The 15,978-nt window shown below is 41.7% G+C and overlaps 1 protein-coding gene across 1 annotated transcript in view; it reads right to left on the minus strand.

Annotated features, from left to right (window-relative positions):
* Nucleotides 1-15,978, minus strand: part of TAF2 (TATA-box binding protein associated factor 2) — a 63,217-nt gene that overhangs the window by 22,329 nt on the left and 24,910 nt on the right. The window contains exons 10-20 of the mRNA XM_033155791.1: nt 15,852-15,937; nt 14,141-14,276; nt 11,871-12,025; nt 9,871-9,985; nt 9,205-9,314; nt 8,173-8,238; nt 7,349-7,601; nt 3,705-3,845; nt 2,893-3,003; nt 2,428-2,621; nt 496-635 (exon numbers count right to left, since the gene is read on the minus strand). Of these exons, the coding sequence (XP_033011682.1) occupies nt 496-635; nt 2,428-2,621; nt 2,893-3,003; nt 3,705-3,845; nt 7,349-7,601; nt 8,173-8,238; nt 9,205-9,314; nt 9,871-9,985; nt 11,871-12,025; nt 14,141-14,276; nt 15,852-15,937 (1,507 nt within the window). The remainder of the gene's footprint in view (nt 1-495; nt 636-2,427; nt 2,622-2,892; nt 3,004-3,704; nt 3,846-7,348; nt 7,602-8,172; nt 8,239-9,204; nt 9,315-9,870; nt 9,986-11,870; nt 12,026-14,140; nt 14,277-15,851; nt 15,938-15,978) is intronic.

Consider the following 15,978-nt stretch of genomic DNA (forward strand, 5'->3'; position numbering starts at 1 on the left):
TTAATTGTGAAACCTGTTTTTATCCTGCATAACAGCTCGTTTGGGATTCTGACTATTCCCTCCTAGCAAATATGTATATATATTACATATATACTCCCAACACTTTGCCTGTACATCTGAAAACAAAACATCTCTCACTGCAAATCAATTGCCTACACGCAAAACTCTCCTGCTACAAGATGGCATCATACTCAAGAAACTGAGCGGTCAAACAAATTTTGCCCAATCCAGACAGCGGTGAGGTTGCCTCATTTCCCAGCTTATACTACATTTGTTTTCAAACTAAATTTCATGGCAGACTGTCTTCCATGGAAGCTCATCAGATTCTTCAATGAGAAGATCAGTAATGGCAAACAAGTTTCCTTGAAAAAGTTCACAAAGCACTACTTGTCTGCCCCAAAGATTCAGAGCTTAACAAAGTGGCCGTGGTCTAGGGTGCACAGGTCTAGATATTAAAAGCCAAATTAACTGTTCAGCACAACAACTTTTCTTTACCTTTTGTGTAATCAACAACTGCCTCCAGAGCTGCTATTCGGATATCCACAAAGTGCCCATATTCCGCATAGGACTTAAAGACAGCAGGATCACTTGGGACATGCCCGTTCTTCTGTAGTATGCGAATGGCATTCAAGCAACTAGGCACATAGAGAAGGTGGAAGGAAGAAAAATCTGCTGTAAAACCTGCATTTCCAGCCACTGGAAATAAAAACTTACTTTAGCATTATCACAGCAAGTTGTTGATGAATTTCACAAACTCTGAATTACGCCAAATCCATGTGGATTTTTTTTTAAGGTGCCTGTTAAATTTTTAACAAAACGCAAACACCAATAAAATATCGTTCTTGACTTCCAAAGAGTTCTAAAGAAACCTGAGCTGAAAGGAGAGTTCTAAAGAAACTATTTTCTTTCTTCTGATGGATATTTCACCCAACACAACATATACTAGTAGAGAAGATCAAACCTTTAAGAGTGGGGGTAGGGAACCACGTGTGCCAGTGATGGGTGGGGGAAGAAGCAAAAGTGAGCAGAGTAAGAAATGTATATGTTACCCTTGCACAATAGATTTGTTTCTGCACACACCCCTCTATCCAGGCAAACAAAAGGCATTTTATTAGAGTCAGAGGGAGGATTTCAATATCATGTTATTCTGATAGTTCCGTCACGAAAGTATTTCTGCTTGCAGACAGAATGACCCCCCCTCTCTTCTCCCTGCAAGCTGTTCTGAGCATTCAAAGGGGATTTGGGGGAGCCCCATTGCACTAGCAGGAGCCCTTGCATTGGCTTCTGCGAATGCAATGAATTAAGTGAATCTGGCCCAGAGGGCACACTTCAGACAGACAAAAACGCTTAAGGAGGGTGCAAAGCTGTTTGTAAACCAAGGTGTATACACTGGCTATGGGTAACGAATCATACGTCTAAGATGTTACAGTAAACCTAACATCACTTTATAATGTATAAATGATACAAGACTGGCTTGGCTTGCTTATTTGTTGTTGCTGGCATCCTTCTGTAACGAGATGCAATGGAGTGTGCCGTCGGGGGTGAAGTCAAACCGCTGTGTTAGCAGCACCAAAGTGGCATCCCTGAGAAGCAAGCCTGGGCAGTGTGTATGGAAGTCCTGGGCTGCCCAGGCGACAGGACCTCCCTCTTGGCCTTGCTGATACTTCTCCTAGATGAGCTACCTTCCCAGGTTGACAAGCCCCATCTGCTCCTATTATCTGCATTTTCTTTATAAAAGTCCAATAAGAAGCTATGCAGTAAGGAGGGTACAAAGCAAGGCTGGTGAGTGGCATGGATTGGGTGAGAATCCCGAGGGCCAAGTAGAGAGGACATATTTTGTCTCCAGGCCTGAGTTCCCCTACTCCTGCATAAGACACCAAGATTAGCAGGTAAGTAAGAGGACAGTCCAGATACGTTATCAGAAAAATCTAGTCCCTTGCAGCATCCTTTCCAAGTGCATGGCTCCTTGTTTAGGATTCCCCTACTGCTGACCAGCATCAACCCTCTCTGGAGATCTGTGCTCATAGACATCTGATACGCAAAACACACTTAACTCAGTGTTTTGCCTCCATAAACAGTAGATTTTATCTTCCCTTTGTTGCATAAGATCAAAAGAAAAGGAGAAAGCTGTGGTTTCAAGTCCTACAAACATTCTGCTTTTAGAAGTGTATTTTCTCTTAAGGCCTTTGCACAATTTACAAAAGGACTTTCTCGGCACCCGTTAAATCTCCCCCATCTCTGTCCCTTGTGTGTTTATTGATCACGGTGAGAATATTATGAAGAGCTACATTGTGCAAGAACAGAACGAGTGCACCAGGAACAAATCAGGAACAACAGCAAAGAAGGAAGAAGTGAAAAAAGATGGAGTGTACCATGCTTTTAGATTTGTATTTGCAGGAATTAAATACATAAAAAAACAAAACATACCTGACCGCAATGGTGTGCCTATAGCTGGGCAGTAGCTTTTCCATGTTTAAGAACCTGGTAATTTCCTCAAGAATGAGGCGAACATCAGGATTTAAGTTATCGAGTGTCCGGGCTTCATTGTTCACACTGACGGCAGGAGTTACAGAGTTTGCTAGCGCATCTATCAGCTCTGCACGGTAATAGTTGTCTGAAAACTAAAGCCAAAGACCAAAACATGAGATAAGCATTACCAAAAAATAAAATTGAGAAGAAGAGCACTGCTCTTTTAGAAAAACTCAAGTCTACAAATGAATGGAAGAGGGCATAGGTGGGTGACTGGAAGCCTGAGTAAGAGTATTCCACACCACATTTAGCTGCAGGTCCTGTTCCTATTACATGCCATTTTGCCTTAAAGTAGTTCTCTGCGCATCAAAAGAGCAGGATCATGGACAGAAAACTGCAACGTTTCGAGGCAACGTTTTTTACCTTGTTTTTTCTATTGTCGTTGTACTTGATGAGATCTAAAATGAACGTCAAAACCTCTTTAGGACATAGATTATGGACATCTCTCAGCAAGGCCATAGCGACAGGCATCGTCTGGGGGGGGGAAGGATCAAGATTAAATAAGAAACTGCTTTAGTTTAAATATTAAATCTAAAACGACAGCTTGTAAAGCATCGTTTTTGCTTTTCCATATGATGTTCTGCAGTCTACCAGTCCGTATTTCCTCCACCCCATAATACAGGAGGTAGAAGCATGAAAATCAACATAAGAGCATGCTAGCTAGCTGTTAATAAAACACCGTTTGTGAACTTATCACGTGCTTTTTAAAGCCATTTGGGCAGGTGGTCATCATTATAGCTCACAGCAATGAACTCCTTTAACTTGTGTTATTGTAAAGGTGGGATTCCTTTTGTCAGTCCCGAACCTCTCTCTGCCTCATTTCATTAAATGGCCTTCAGCTCTAATAATTGCACAAATAGAAAGGATATTAGCTTCTATTCAATATTCTGCACGCATAATTTTATCCGTCTCCCCCCCCCCCACCCTGATTTCTTTAGCTTCTCTTCGTAGGGAAAATACTTCTGTACTTTTTTCCTTTCATTTTTTTTTGAGGCGGATGAGACTTAGGACATCTGTCTCCAAAAGAGTGCTGCCACTCTTCAGGAGAATACATCCAACACCTACAACCATTTCTCTTTTGCACCCACCACTGTAGACCAGCCTTGAACAAGCTGTTAAGAGAAGCTGCTACGTTTAGAAAAAAAAGCTAAATTAGAAGGCAATTGGTCTTTTACCTTCTGCAGAAAGTAGCTCTGGTAGTTCATGAAGTTATTGGTTTTCACAATGTTTGGGCAACTTTTACAACAGAACATCCGGGTGAAGAGCGATTTCATGGCTGGTGGTCCTGTCCACGTGCTCACCATGAAATTTGCAATCTACATAATTAGGGAGCAAGAGAGAAGCTACATTACTAGCAAGACTGCAAGGTTTGATCTATTGCCTTCTCCCAAACGCCGACTCCTCTCTTTCTTACTTTTATTTCCAAAGGACTGGGGAGAAGAGAAACCTGTAGCAAGTGCACAAGATCCGCAACTGTTTAACAGATAGAAACTTTAAATCAGCATTCCCCCCCCCCAAAAAAAAACCCTTTCCAACCCCTGAGTTGCCTCTTAAGGTGCTTTTGTGGAATCAATGCAATGCAGAAGATACTGAAGCCTATATTAGGACCTGGATCCCTAATGTGGTGACCATGGGCACTATGATGCCCTCAGACAACCCCATCATACCTACCCAGCTCCCCTGCCCCTTGTCTTTAAAAAAAATGAAAGGGTTCAACAGAGGGCGGTTGGGTAATAATAATAATAATAATAATAATTTGTATACCCCACCCATCTGCCTGGATTTCCCCAGCCACTCTGGGTGGGTAGGTGGGGGAGTTGTCTAGGGTTTTTTTGGGGGGGGTGCCTGCTTTTTCCTATGTGTTGGGACATATGTAGGTATTTTGCCTGTTTTGTGGGGGGTGGGGGGAATGGTTCTGAGCAAGACTTTTATTCTTCTGTGTATTTTGTGGTACACATGAGACTTTCTTAGATTTCTAAATGAACTCTTAGGCCCAAAAGGGTTGGAAATCCCTGTTCCAGTACATGCAATCAATGGTGTGTAGGGTAAAAGCCATGTTTCTGTGCCCTGGAATACAACCAATACCATCATAAAGCTGGGGAGAGCAAGGGAAAGGTTTCCAACAGTGAGTAACAGCTGTCAGGCAGCTTCTCTGCCATTATCAATCTGGTTAATTCAGGAATGCTGATGAGCTTGCAAGGAATCCCGCGGTTCGAACACAGTTTGAAAACCAAAATATACTACCTAAAACCAGACAGTCTCTCACCACCATCCCTTCTATAAATTGGAACTATAGTGTATGGAAATGGTTTTTACAGGTCATCTGCAACTAATTATCTTCCCACAATCGCGATCTGGTTTTAATTGCTTTCCTCCCATTTACATTTCAGACAGACTCCCCCACCCGTGTTACCAAAGCCACATATTCAGTCTCTGGAGAAGACAGTCATGGAAGTGGCCTGAGCACTACCACTTTCCTCAATTTACCATGCCAATAACCTCAATGCAGATTTCAAACATGCCTTAGCCGCCCTGGGAGTACGAGACCACCCGAAGAGACACAGACAATTCTGAACCCTGTCTAGCTTTTAAGATACGGTTGGGTAGCTGAAATCAAGTTAATAATCAGTATACTGGGGAAAAGTTTGCCCAACTCCCCCAATGCACAACCCTATTTTGCTCTAGCTAGCTTTCTCATCAGTTTTTTGATACAATGAACCATGGTATCCTCCTGGACTGTCTAGAGGAGATGGGTTTCAAGGGTTCTGCAGGGGTTACATCTAATCTCCAGGGATGGTTCCAGAAAGTAGCATTGGAGCACTTCTTCTCAGCCCCCTTTGAGCTACAAAATGCCACACATCACTATACTGTCTCCAATGCATTTAACATCTACACAAAACCATTAGGAGAGGTCATTCGGGGATATTGAGCAAGGTTTCATCAGCTGCTAATGATACCCAGTTCTATTTGTCTACAAGATCTGAATTAGGAATGGCTGAGAAGACCCTGGGTGCAGTAGTGAGCTGGATGAGGACTAATGAATTGAGTATGAATCACTTCAAGCTTAACAATCTGCTGTATTAAATGATGTTTAAATACAAGGCCGCTAAGGAAATCCTTGATGATGATATGATGGACAACTATCTTCATTTAATCATATGAACTGTCCCCAAATATTTTGCCCATCCCCATTTCAGAAGTTTATCCTTTTCCTAAGCTTCATACTTTCTACACCTTGGAGACACAAATCATAATAGTGCATCCTGAATACCACTTTTTTTTGGGGGGGGGAGGCGGATAATACTTACCTGTTTATATTTTTCAATCACCAAGGGGAATCTATCACTAGAGTGGTTGAACAGTAGCAGGATGGTGGATTACTGCAACACACCTTTATCCTTGAAGTAAGGATTCAAGGTCATATTAGTGACTAAGGGTTGTATCCAACTCTGTTGCTTGGATCACAAAGCACACTGAAACTTCCCCTCCTCTCCTCCACAGACCCCTGCATATCCTGCAAATCTACTCTGGAGAGTTGGGGGGGGGGGAGTTGCTCTGGAGCAGACTTTGGGGGTACACAGGCAAAGGAAAGAAGAAGTCCCATGCTGCACTGGATACAACCTTCAAATCTTCTTACAAATATGATTCTTGCATTCTTCTCAGCCCCCTTTGAGCTACAAAATGCCACAGATCACTATACTGTCTCCAATGCATTTAACATCTACACAAAACCATTAGGAGAGGTCATTCGGGGATATTGAGCAAGGTTTCATCAGCTGCTAATGATACCCAGTTCTATTTGTCTACAAGATCTGAATTAGGAATGGCTGAGAAGACCCTGGGTGCAGTAGTGAGCTGGATGAGGACTAATGAATTGAGTATGAATTCTGGCAAGATGGAGGCTCCGTGAGCGAGTGAATCCGAAAACTAAGGAAGCCAGCAGATTGTTAAGCTTGAAGTGAAAATTTCACCACTCCCCTAGATTTCTAAGGCGCCAAAAGAAGCCTAACATACACTTTGGCTGTCTTTTAAAATGTTAAAACAGCAAACTTCCTTTAGACCGGAGGATTAATGCAAAAACAAAACTGTTGGTTCAAATGTCTCCTCTCTGCTTCAACAATTGTTATGAAACATTTTTCTAGTTTCCTTTTACAGACAAAAACCTATGTTGCTTTGTTTTGACATCAGTCACTTAAAAGCACTTGATAAATATTTCCATAAGGCTGGACGCCAGATCAGTTTAGGAGACGCGGTGAAGTTTTAACTCTTACTCAACTGTTAATGTGTGAAAATATGGAAAAGAGACTGATAGTTGGCAAAAAACACTTAAAACTAGAAAAGACACATTCACCAAACTTCATAGAAATTGCACCCATTTAGCCTGCCCCCCCCTTGACAGTGAACATCAAGCTATACAGGGCTGAAGCCTGACACATCTGCCACTCTATTCAATATGACAATTCAACACCTGCTCAGATCAAGGTGGTGGTGGTGGGGAAACCACTGTGTGGTCACAGTTTCACAAACATGGGGGAGGAATTGCTACACAGGTAAATAAGTATAGGAACTTGAGGCCATGGGAGGAGCTAGAGCTTTTTTTGGATAAGGTAAGTCCTCTCTGCTATAGGGACACCCTTTAGTTTTCAAGTAACCAGGGGCGGAAAACTGTACATGCATTTTTCTCCTATTGTTCAAGTTTAGATTCTCTGTGAGCTGCCCAATTTACATGTCGCAAATCCCGCTGTGCAGATTTCCAGAACCTGTGATTGTATCTGACCAAACTGTCTCATGACGTTTGTCCGGCATGGTCCATTCCTACCTTTGCAAGACAGAAGCATGCCATTATCCTCACTCGGTAGAAGCACTGTTCTTGCTCAAGTATATCAGTCAGCGCAAGTCGTGAAGCTGGAGTAGGGAACTTCTGGAGGGCCAAAATGGATTCTTCCTGTGCAACCACATCTCTCTCGTATCGGAGCTGGTACTGCCACATGAAGTCAGCCTGTTCGAATTCTACCTTCCTCAGTACAGACATATCCGGGTCTATTCTGATCCAGAGTAAGGGAGAATCGGCACTGAAAGAGATGACCAGATTTTGTACCAGCACTTAAAATGCAGCAAATGTGTGCAGACATTTCAATATGGGACTGCTAAAACATGGCACCTTAAAAAGAAATCTGACTCTTGTTTACTTCTTTTTGCACAAAACCAACAGTTCTCGGTCTGAACAACCATGCAGCTGCTTACAAACTGATGATATCAATCTGAACAAGCTTGGTGACAGCTTTGCACTTCATAAATTTCCCAGTGGAAGGGGCTTCAGCGTAGAAACAGTGAACAACAGGCATCTCTGAAATTAAATCTTACCCTGGTTTCCTTGCCTCCACTTCCAATTGCTGCACTTCAAGAACTTGCCCTACATTCCCCTGCATGTTCAGCACTGTCATAAAGAGTCTGTGGCTCATATGGACAGTGCAAGAAGAAAGCCAGCATCTCCTAACAAGGCAGATACATGAAACTAAGCTTCTGCATTCATAGTGCTTCTATTGGAACTGGGGCCAGTATGATTCTGTGTGTCTAGGACAATCCTATATAAGAGCTTCAGGGAAAGGAACAGCCACGCTTTGCTTCCATAAATTAACTTACTCCATGGCAGAAAGATCCATGTCAACTTCCTCCCCATTCATCAGAGGAATCTTTTTCTTCTTGTTTCTGTGTTTCAAAAAAGAAGAAGAGGTCTATTAAAATCATTTTCTCTTTTCCTTATTCTGCAAAAATGTATTAAATGATGTTTAAATACAAGGCCGCTAAGGAAATCCTTGATGATGATATGATGAACAACTATCTTCATTTAATCATATGAACTGTCCCCAAATATTTTGCCCATCCCCATTTCAGAGGTTTATCCTTTTCCTAAGCTTCATACTTTCTACACCTTGAGAGACAGAAATCATAATAGTGCATCCTGAATACCACTTTTTTTGGGGGGGGGGAAGGCGGATAATACTTACCTGTTTATATTTTTCAATCACCAAGGGGAATCTATCACTAGAGTGGTTGAACAGTAGCAGGATGGTGGATTACTGCAACACACCTTTATCCTTGAAGTAAGGATTCAAGGTCATATTAGTGACTAAGGGTTGTATCCAACTCTGTTGCTTGGATCACAAAGCACACTGAAACTTCCCCTCCTCTCCTCCACAGACCCCTGCATATCCTGCAAATCTGCTCTGGAGAGTTGGGGGGGGAGTTGCTCTGGAGCAGACTTTGGGGGTACACAGGCAAAGGAAAGAAGAAGTCCCATGCTGCACTGGATAAAACCTTCGAATCTTCTTACAAATATGATTCTTGCATTACAACAGTGGCGTGGGAGCCACAACACTAATCACCCCCAACCTGTCGGCACAATTTTAGAAGCCACGATCCACATGGGAAGGAACCCACACAGCATTATCTATTTCTGGAGAATGAAGCTGGCACTCGGAGGAGCCAGAGGGTGGGTTATTCCCATACGGCCTAAGGACCCCCCGGTGGCCTGGGCAGGTGTAGCACAGCAGCAGCTAACATGCTGCTGACATTAACGAGAGGAGTGAGCCAGAGAATACGAAAAACAAGAAAGCAGTAGTTATTTCAGGTGTATGTTTCACAGGGGAAGTCTACAAATAGTCTAAACCCTACCGTCTGCTTTTCGAGTGGCAGGGTATGTCGTGTTTAAGGCTGTTTTCTTCTATCTGAAGCGTGTGGTTGAAAGATCCATCAAGCTCTTGCACCGTCACTTTCAAAGGGCCCTTAGGGGGAAAATGTATTTTATTAGCAGGACAAATGTTTAAAAAGGCTGACAGTAGCAATGATTTAACCTGGAGGAGCATCTCCACTCCCATTGTTCAGCCCGGACACTGTGGTCCAGCCTCTACAATTCTATGAAAGTAGGTTTCTAGATCTCAAAGAGTATGTTTGTCATCTCATTTTAAAATGTATTTCTGTAGTGAACAATAGGAAACAACGAAGTCAGGAGTGCACTGAATATTGTGTCTAAATGCCAGTTGATTCAAGGTTTACTTTAGATGAACATTGCAGATGAGTAAGTTAAAAACCTCACTATAATTTATATTGATTCACAATAATCTAATACTAAACACGAAATTATAAATACAGAAATTACATGCAAATTTCTGTATTCAAAGTAACCATAGGCAACTATCTTTCTACCAGATATGGTTCAGAGCTCCAAGCAAGTTGCCCACCAAAGGCTGACGGTACAAATATGTAAAGTAAAAAGTGAAAGTTACAGAAAATATGCAGCAATTTTGTCAAATTTCAGGAAAGAGAGAGAAACAAACTCACCACATATTTCTGTGTCCCAGGAGATGTATAGTCTTGCTTTATTTCTAACTCTAGCACATTTCGTTTTCTATTAAATGCAAAGCTGCCATAAAACTTTACCACACCACTCTGATCTCTATGAGGCTGAATAGGATAATAACAGATAGGTTTACAAATACTGTATGCAAAAACTAAATTCCTCAAGTTTACAGAATTGCAACAGTACATCCAAAACAAGCGCGACGGTCTTGCTTCAATCAGGCTTGCGACGAAAATTCTAATGGACTGCGTCCATAATTTGCAATTTGATGTACAACATAAATGCAGATTTTGAAAATACTGCACAATTCCTTCAATTCCTACCCTAATGGCGAAAAGGAGATCATTCAGCTTCTGAGCTTTCTCTCCCTTTATGCATTTTGGAGCTCATAGCTTGCTGCTCTTGCGTGAAACCTCTGATTTGTAGTCTTGCGACTTGTTCATTATTGGGAGGTGCGCATAGGGGAACACTGAACTTCCACCCCATGTCATATACAATGATACACAATGATATCCATTCAGAGCCAGGTGAGTCATCACAAATTAGGAATGGGAAAGCATGTGTGGAACTGGTCCTTAGTATCCTCCTCCAGACTTTCACTACAGCCCTAATCCGTGTGTTCAAAATCACACGTAGAAGCCAGGGAAAGGACGCGGACGTGTGCTTGCCTGCTCCACTCCAACTTTCCCACACTGAGCAGAAAGTTGTGAAAGGAACTCATTTCATAAAATGTGTGATTGGCTAAGCACATTTGGCTGAACACACAAGGTTCCCTGCAACCAGGAACCCTGCATTATCAGAGTTCCTGGTCACAGAAAGGCTTATAGCACAATCTACACAAAAAATGCTTACAAGCCCCTTTCAAACCTGCTTGCTGAACATGGGAAGGTTGGGGGCACAGACTGGCCCTGGGGGCAGCAGGGGCAGGGTACATGTGTCTGCTGTCCCTTCCCCACCTGAAGCCCTGACACATTCTTGTATTCTGAAGAAATTCCATGGTGTTTTCATTAATTAATTAATTATCTCACAAGGACTTTTATTTAAAGCATCTGGTCTAACACAAAAAGAAGAGGGCATTTTAGTAGCAAAAGAGTGATTTTGTGAAAGCCAAATAATGAACGTTTGGAAGCAAAAGCTTTGCTTTGATTTGCAAAGCCTCCAATGTATCCTAACTCCTAAAAGGGAATCATGAATCCATACTACTGAACTGCTTATTTGTGTCTGCGTATTTACTACAAAATACTCCCTTTTCCAGGGTGCCTCTGTCCACCACACAGGACTTTGTGGAAACTTGGAAACTGACTTCAAGATGCACAATTCTCCTTGTGAAAAAAAAAATCTACTACAATATACAAAGTGTGTGAGAATAGTAGGTGAAATCCAGTTCTGAATGCATTTGTTTCTGTGAACTACACTCTGTATAAGTCTATTTTGCCTTTATCAAGGTGGACTGAAATATTATCGAAAGCACCAGATCAGTATTGCCAGGCAGTTCTGCAACTGCCAAGTGAGTTCTGCACCAGCCAATCTCTCTGCTATTCATTTGGGTGATTTAAATTACTTGTACATGGTCCCAAGTGTTTTGGTGCCAGGGTGAAATTTTTGGAATTCACTTCTGAGAATGCACCAGACTGTGGCATTTTCCATATCTGCCTTAAGAATGTTTTTGAAAATCCTCTGGATCCTTGCTGTGTAGCTTGGCTCTGTGGTTTGTCTTTCAGAACAGCGCACACTGGTACAAAATGCTGCATTTCTCCTCCGACAGTAGCATCTTGGAAACTAAACAATCAGCCACCAACAAGATGCGATTCAAAAGGGACAACAGCAATTTGAGCTACTTCTTAAACTTCACTATTTGAAACTCTCCAGACAAATTTAAGGCTGCTTCTTATGTCCTGGTGTATTCATTTAACGGGGCCAAAGAACAGCTATTTTTCATCTCCTTTGTTACTAGCCCTGGAGCTAGAATGAAAAAGGATACACCCATTGCTTTATTAACGGTTGAATGTCTTTGCCAGAGACATTGGAGATGGATTTCAAAAATCCAGATGTGGAAACCAGCATCTGACTCCACATATGAGACTGGAACTTCTGAGATGAGGCAGTGCTGGCCAGGCTCAAGAGCTTGTTGAAAACCTACGGTGAAATTAGCCACGGTTAGTAATCAAAACAGGCCCAGTGATCTTAAACTTTTAAGAAATATTAGTGAAAGTAACATCATAGGTACAGTTCATTGGAAACAAAATCAGATAGGACCCAAGGTGATTCAGACATCACGTTCAAACTGTGCACTGCTAGATGGGCAGAGGATTTCAAACCACATCTCTACCAAAGGGGACGGTCGCATTTCCTGCAACTATTTTGAAATGAAGACGTGACAAAAAAGATGTCAGCTCTAGGATGGGGGGGGTATTTTTTGCAAGCAGATGTGGTGCCTTGTTGGTTAAACCCATGTCCTATCTTATACAGTATCCCACTTTCAACAGCAACCAGCCAATGCCTCTCAAAGTTGGAAAAAGGACTGTAAATTGGTGGCCTCTTCTGATGGGAAATGTGGCCCTCCAGATGTTGTGAGTTCAAATCTCTTAAGCCTCAGCCAGCATGACCAATGGTAAGGGATTATGAGAGATGCAGTCCAGCAGCATTCAAAGGGTCACAGGATCCTCAGCTCTGTCTTATTGCTTGCATTGCCTTATTGCATTTACTAGCACTGTCTCTATACTGGAAATCGCATTTAGCAGTGAAGGTTCATAACTTTTTATATAGTCACTGTCTGCAAGTGGCTTCCTTTACTATATGCAGAAATTAAGCTGCTGAAAGTGTTTACCTAAAATGTTTCCAATGAACAAAACAGCTCTCTGCAGGGAACAGATTGAATCATTTAAGTAGATGGTGAGTGAGTACCCTAGTTTTTGTAAGCCACAGCCTGATTTCCATGGCATGTGATCCATGACACAAAGAGGAAACCTCGCTTCCCGGGTGTGGTTATAAATTGGCCCAAACCACACCAATCAATTATACAAACAGCTAACCACGCTGAGAAGTGCCCGTGCAGTCTGGGCTGCAGAGAAAGTGAGGTTAAGGCAATATGATGCAGCTATAATGCTGAAGTGGAGCACATATGACAACTTCAGATGCGATGCTCTGACATAAGAGTTCAAATATAACAAATAAATTCAAATTGTTTAGGGAACCAAAAACCGAATGCTGGCTCTCCCTTAACCATGGTTAGGTAGACAATCAAGGGCAATCAGTGAGATCACACACTCTATGGAGAAAATTTCCACCTTCCTGTAGTGACATGAAAAACAATGCATTCCTACACATGCCTATACAGAAGTAAGTCTCAATGAGTCCACTGTGGCTTACTCTCAAGGTTAAGTACCGGGTATGCATGGGATTGAACACTGTTCTTGAAGTGTTCTCGAAGCTACTAACATGAGTTTGGCCAAACTGCGAGAGGCAGTGAAGGATAGGCGTGCCTGGCGTGCTCTGGTCCATGGGGTCACGAAGAGTCGGACACGACTGAACGACTGAACAAATGCATGGGATTGAAGCTTAATGGATAGCTCATTACAAATGTCAGCTTTGGTTAAAGGTTAAATCAGGCTCCCTCTTAGCTAGGTTTTGTTAACCATGTTCTTGTTTACAAACCCTGGTTAAGCAAGCGAGAGGTAGCTGTAGCATAAAAGATATTCCAAGTTTGTTTTGCTGCCACGTGGATGACAGTATACAAGATTTAACACCTGCACATGTATTTATCTTGGATGACAACACTTTGGTCATTTTAAAAACAAAACAATAAAGTTTGTTTTTAAAAAGGAGAGAGGGGGGAAAGAGGTTGCTAACCCATGGTTCTCTAGATGTTGCAGGACTACTCCCACTTTTGGCCATACTGGCTAGGGCTGATGGGAACTGTAGTCCAAAAACCTGGAGTGCCAAATCTTAGTCACCCCTGTTGAAAGCCATTAATTGAAGATAGTGCTGATGTCAGTGCAGACATTAATTAGGCAGGGGGAGGGGGGATTCTGCTCTAGAAAGAGACCCCACAATTATGGTTGGCATAAAACCTATGTGGCCAAGAGGAAGTTCATGGTCTGTGGGCACCAGCCATTTGGGTATAACAGTAATAAGCTTCATAGTCTACTTTTAGGGTCACGTTTTATATGGAAGGCACTGAAATTCAAGTGGTTTTTTAAAAAAAAAAAAGTAATTATAAATAGAAAATTATAAAAGTGTCCAAACACTTACCTGTAACATGAACTCCATGCTTATTCTGTTTTCTATGAGTCTCATGACTAGGTGGGCTTTGCATTGGAACATAGTGTAGTATTCCCATGACAATGTGTGAGGATGCTTTATAGAAAAATGCAGGTGTGATGCAGGGCTGGAAAATGAAAATCAAGATCATTTCAGGACTATTTAATTTTGCATTTTAAGGGGAAAGTCCCACATACAGCAGAAAGTTCAAAAATAAAAAATTCAAAGAGTCAGACAGGATTCTCCTAATCCAGCAATTGAAAAGTATTAATTAAAACTCTGATCATATTAAGAACAGGGGCTCACGAAGTACACTTACAAATTTTACTCAGTGTTTTAAAAAAAATCTTCTCAGGTAAACTTTGGGTGTAAAACTAAAACTATCTGGGCAAATTGCAAATTTTTTTACTTCTGCCTGTAACAATCTATGAACAATTCAGACAGGAGCACAGAAGGGAGGAAAGAGGAGAAATAATGACTATCATATACAGTGATACCCTGGGTTGCATACGTAATTGATTCCGGGTTAACGGGTTACAGTTCGTAACCCGAAAAGTAAGTAACCCGAACAAGCGCGCGAAAAACCCGGAAGTAGCGGTTTGCGCATGCGCAAACGCGTCTGAGCATGCGCGAACTGCGCACGCTCCGGGTTGCGCCTCCAGGTTACCAGAGTTCGTAACCCGAAAAGTACGTAACCCAAGGTTACGACTGTATTCTCTTTCACTGAGTACTTTAAAGAAGATATGAGCAGACTCTTTCGGCTAAGGAAGACAGCAGTAATTACAATGGGGTGGTATTCAATTAAGTTTACTCAGAGTAGACACAATTAAACTAATGGACCTATCTTAGATACATTCATTAATATCAATGGTCTACTCTGAATAGCACGTGTTACTCCTGAACCTCTCCTTTGAGCCACCAAAAGCAGTCATCTCACTGCTGGACCTCACAGCAGTGACTGTCACCTTAGCCATCACTGGGCACCTCCAAACTGCCTAGCCAGCAGGGCTTCAATCAGCAAACCAGTGGTAAGGAGCCAGTGAAAAGGATCTGTAACTTATTGGAGAAGAGGTATTTAAGCAGCCTTTTGCTTTCAATTACAGCCTCTTTAATAAAAACTATTCTCGGACATTGGACACAATTTGAATTAGGCAACTCAAGTTGAACAACTGTTCCCTTTCATCTCATATTGCTTATAAATCCATGTTGCCATCCCAATATAATCAGTTTAAGACTTTGGATGTAGTATTTCAGCACCATTTAATGAGCAATAAAGTCACATCCCTCCATCTGGCTACATAGAATGAGGTTTGTCAGCCATACGCTCTATTATTATTCTTTTTTAAAAAAAAAAAAAAAAGCCTGCAGTTTGCTCAAAGCTGATGTGCATCAATCATTAGAAGGACTCTGGTGCTTGTAGAAATAGCAAAATGTGTGTTTTAAAGTGATTTTCACACCTGTAGCAAAATAGTTTCCCTTTCCTTGGAAAGGTTTTTACTCTACTTTGCATATATTTTGTTAATATACTTCCATTCTGTAATTCAAACAAGGCAAATGTTTACCAAGGATGTACTTTATCGGACCATTAGGTAGCTGAGGTAATGAAGCCTTTGGCCAAATGTCTCATTACTCACCTGAAGAGGAACAGAGAGAGAGAGAGTGTGTGTGTGTATTATTGGCCTTATAAATCTACTAAACTTACTTGTCTTTTTCTTTTCCTCCACCAAAGATTGGATGAAGTAAGACTCCACCGGTCTTCAGTTCATACACAACTATTTTGTCCAGTTCCTGAAATGCAAATAATAATAATAATATTGCAAAGGTGTATT

The sequence above is a fragment of the Lacerta agilis genome, chromosome 7 (assembly GCF_009819535.1).
Source record: "Lacerta agilis isolate rLacAgi1 chromosome 7, rLacAgi1.pri, whole genome shotgun sequence".
Lineage (NCBI taxonomy): Eukaryota > Metazoa > Chordata > Lepidosauria > Squamata > Lacertidae > Lacerta > Lacerta agilis.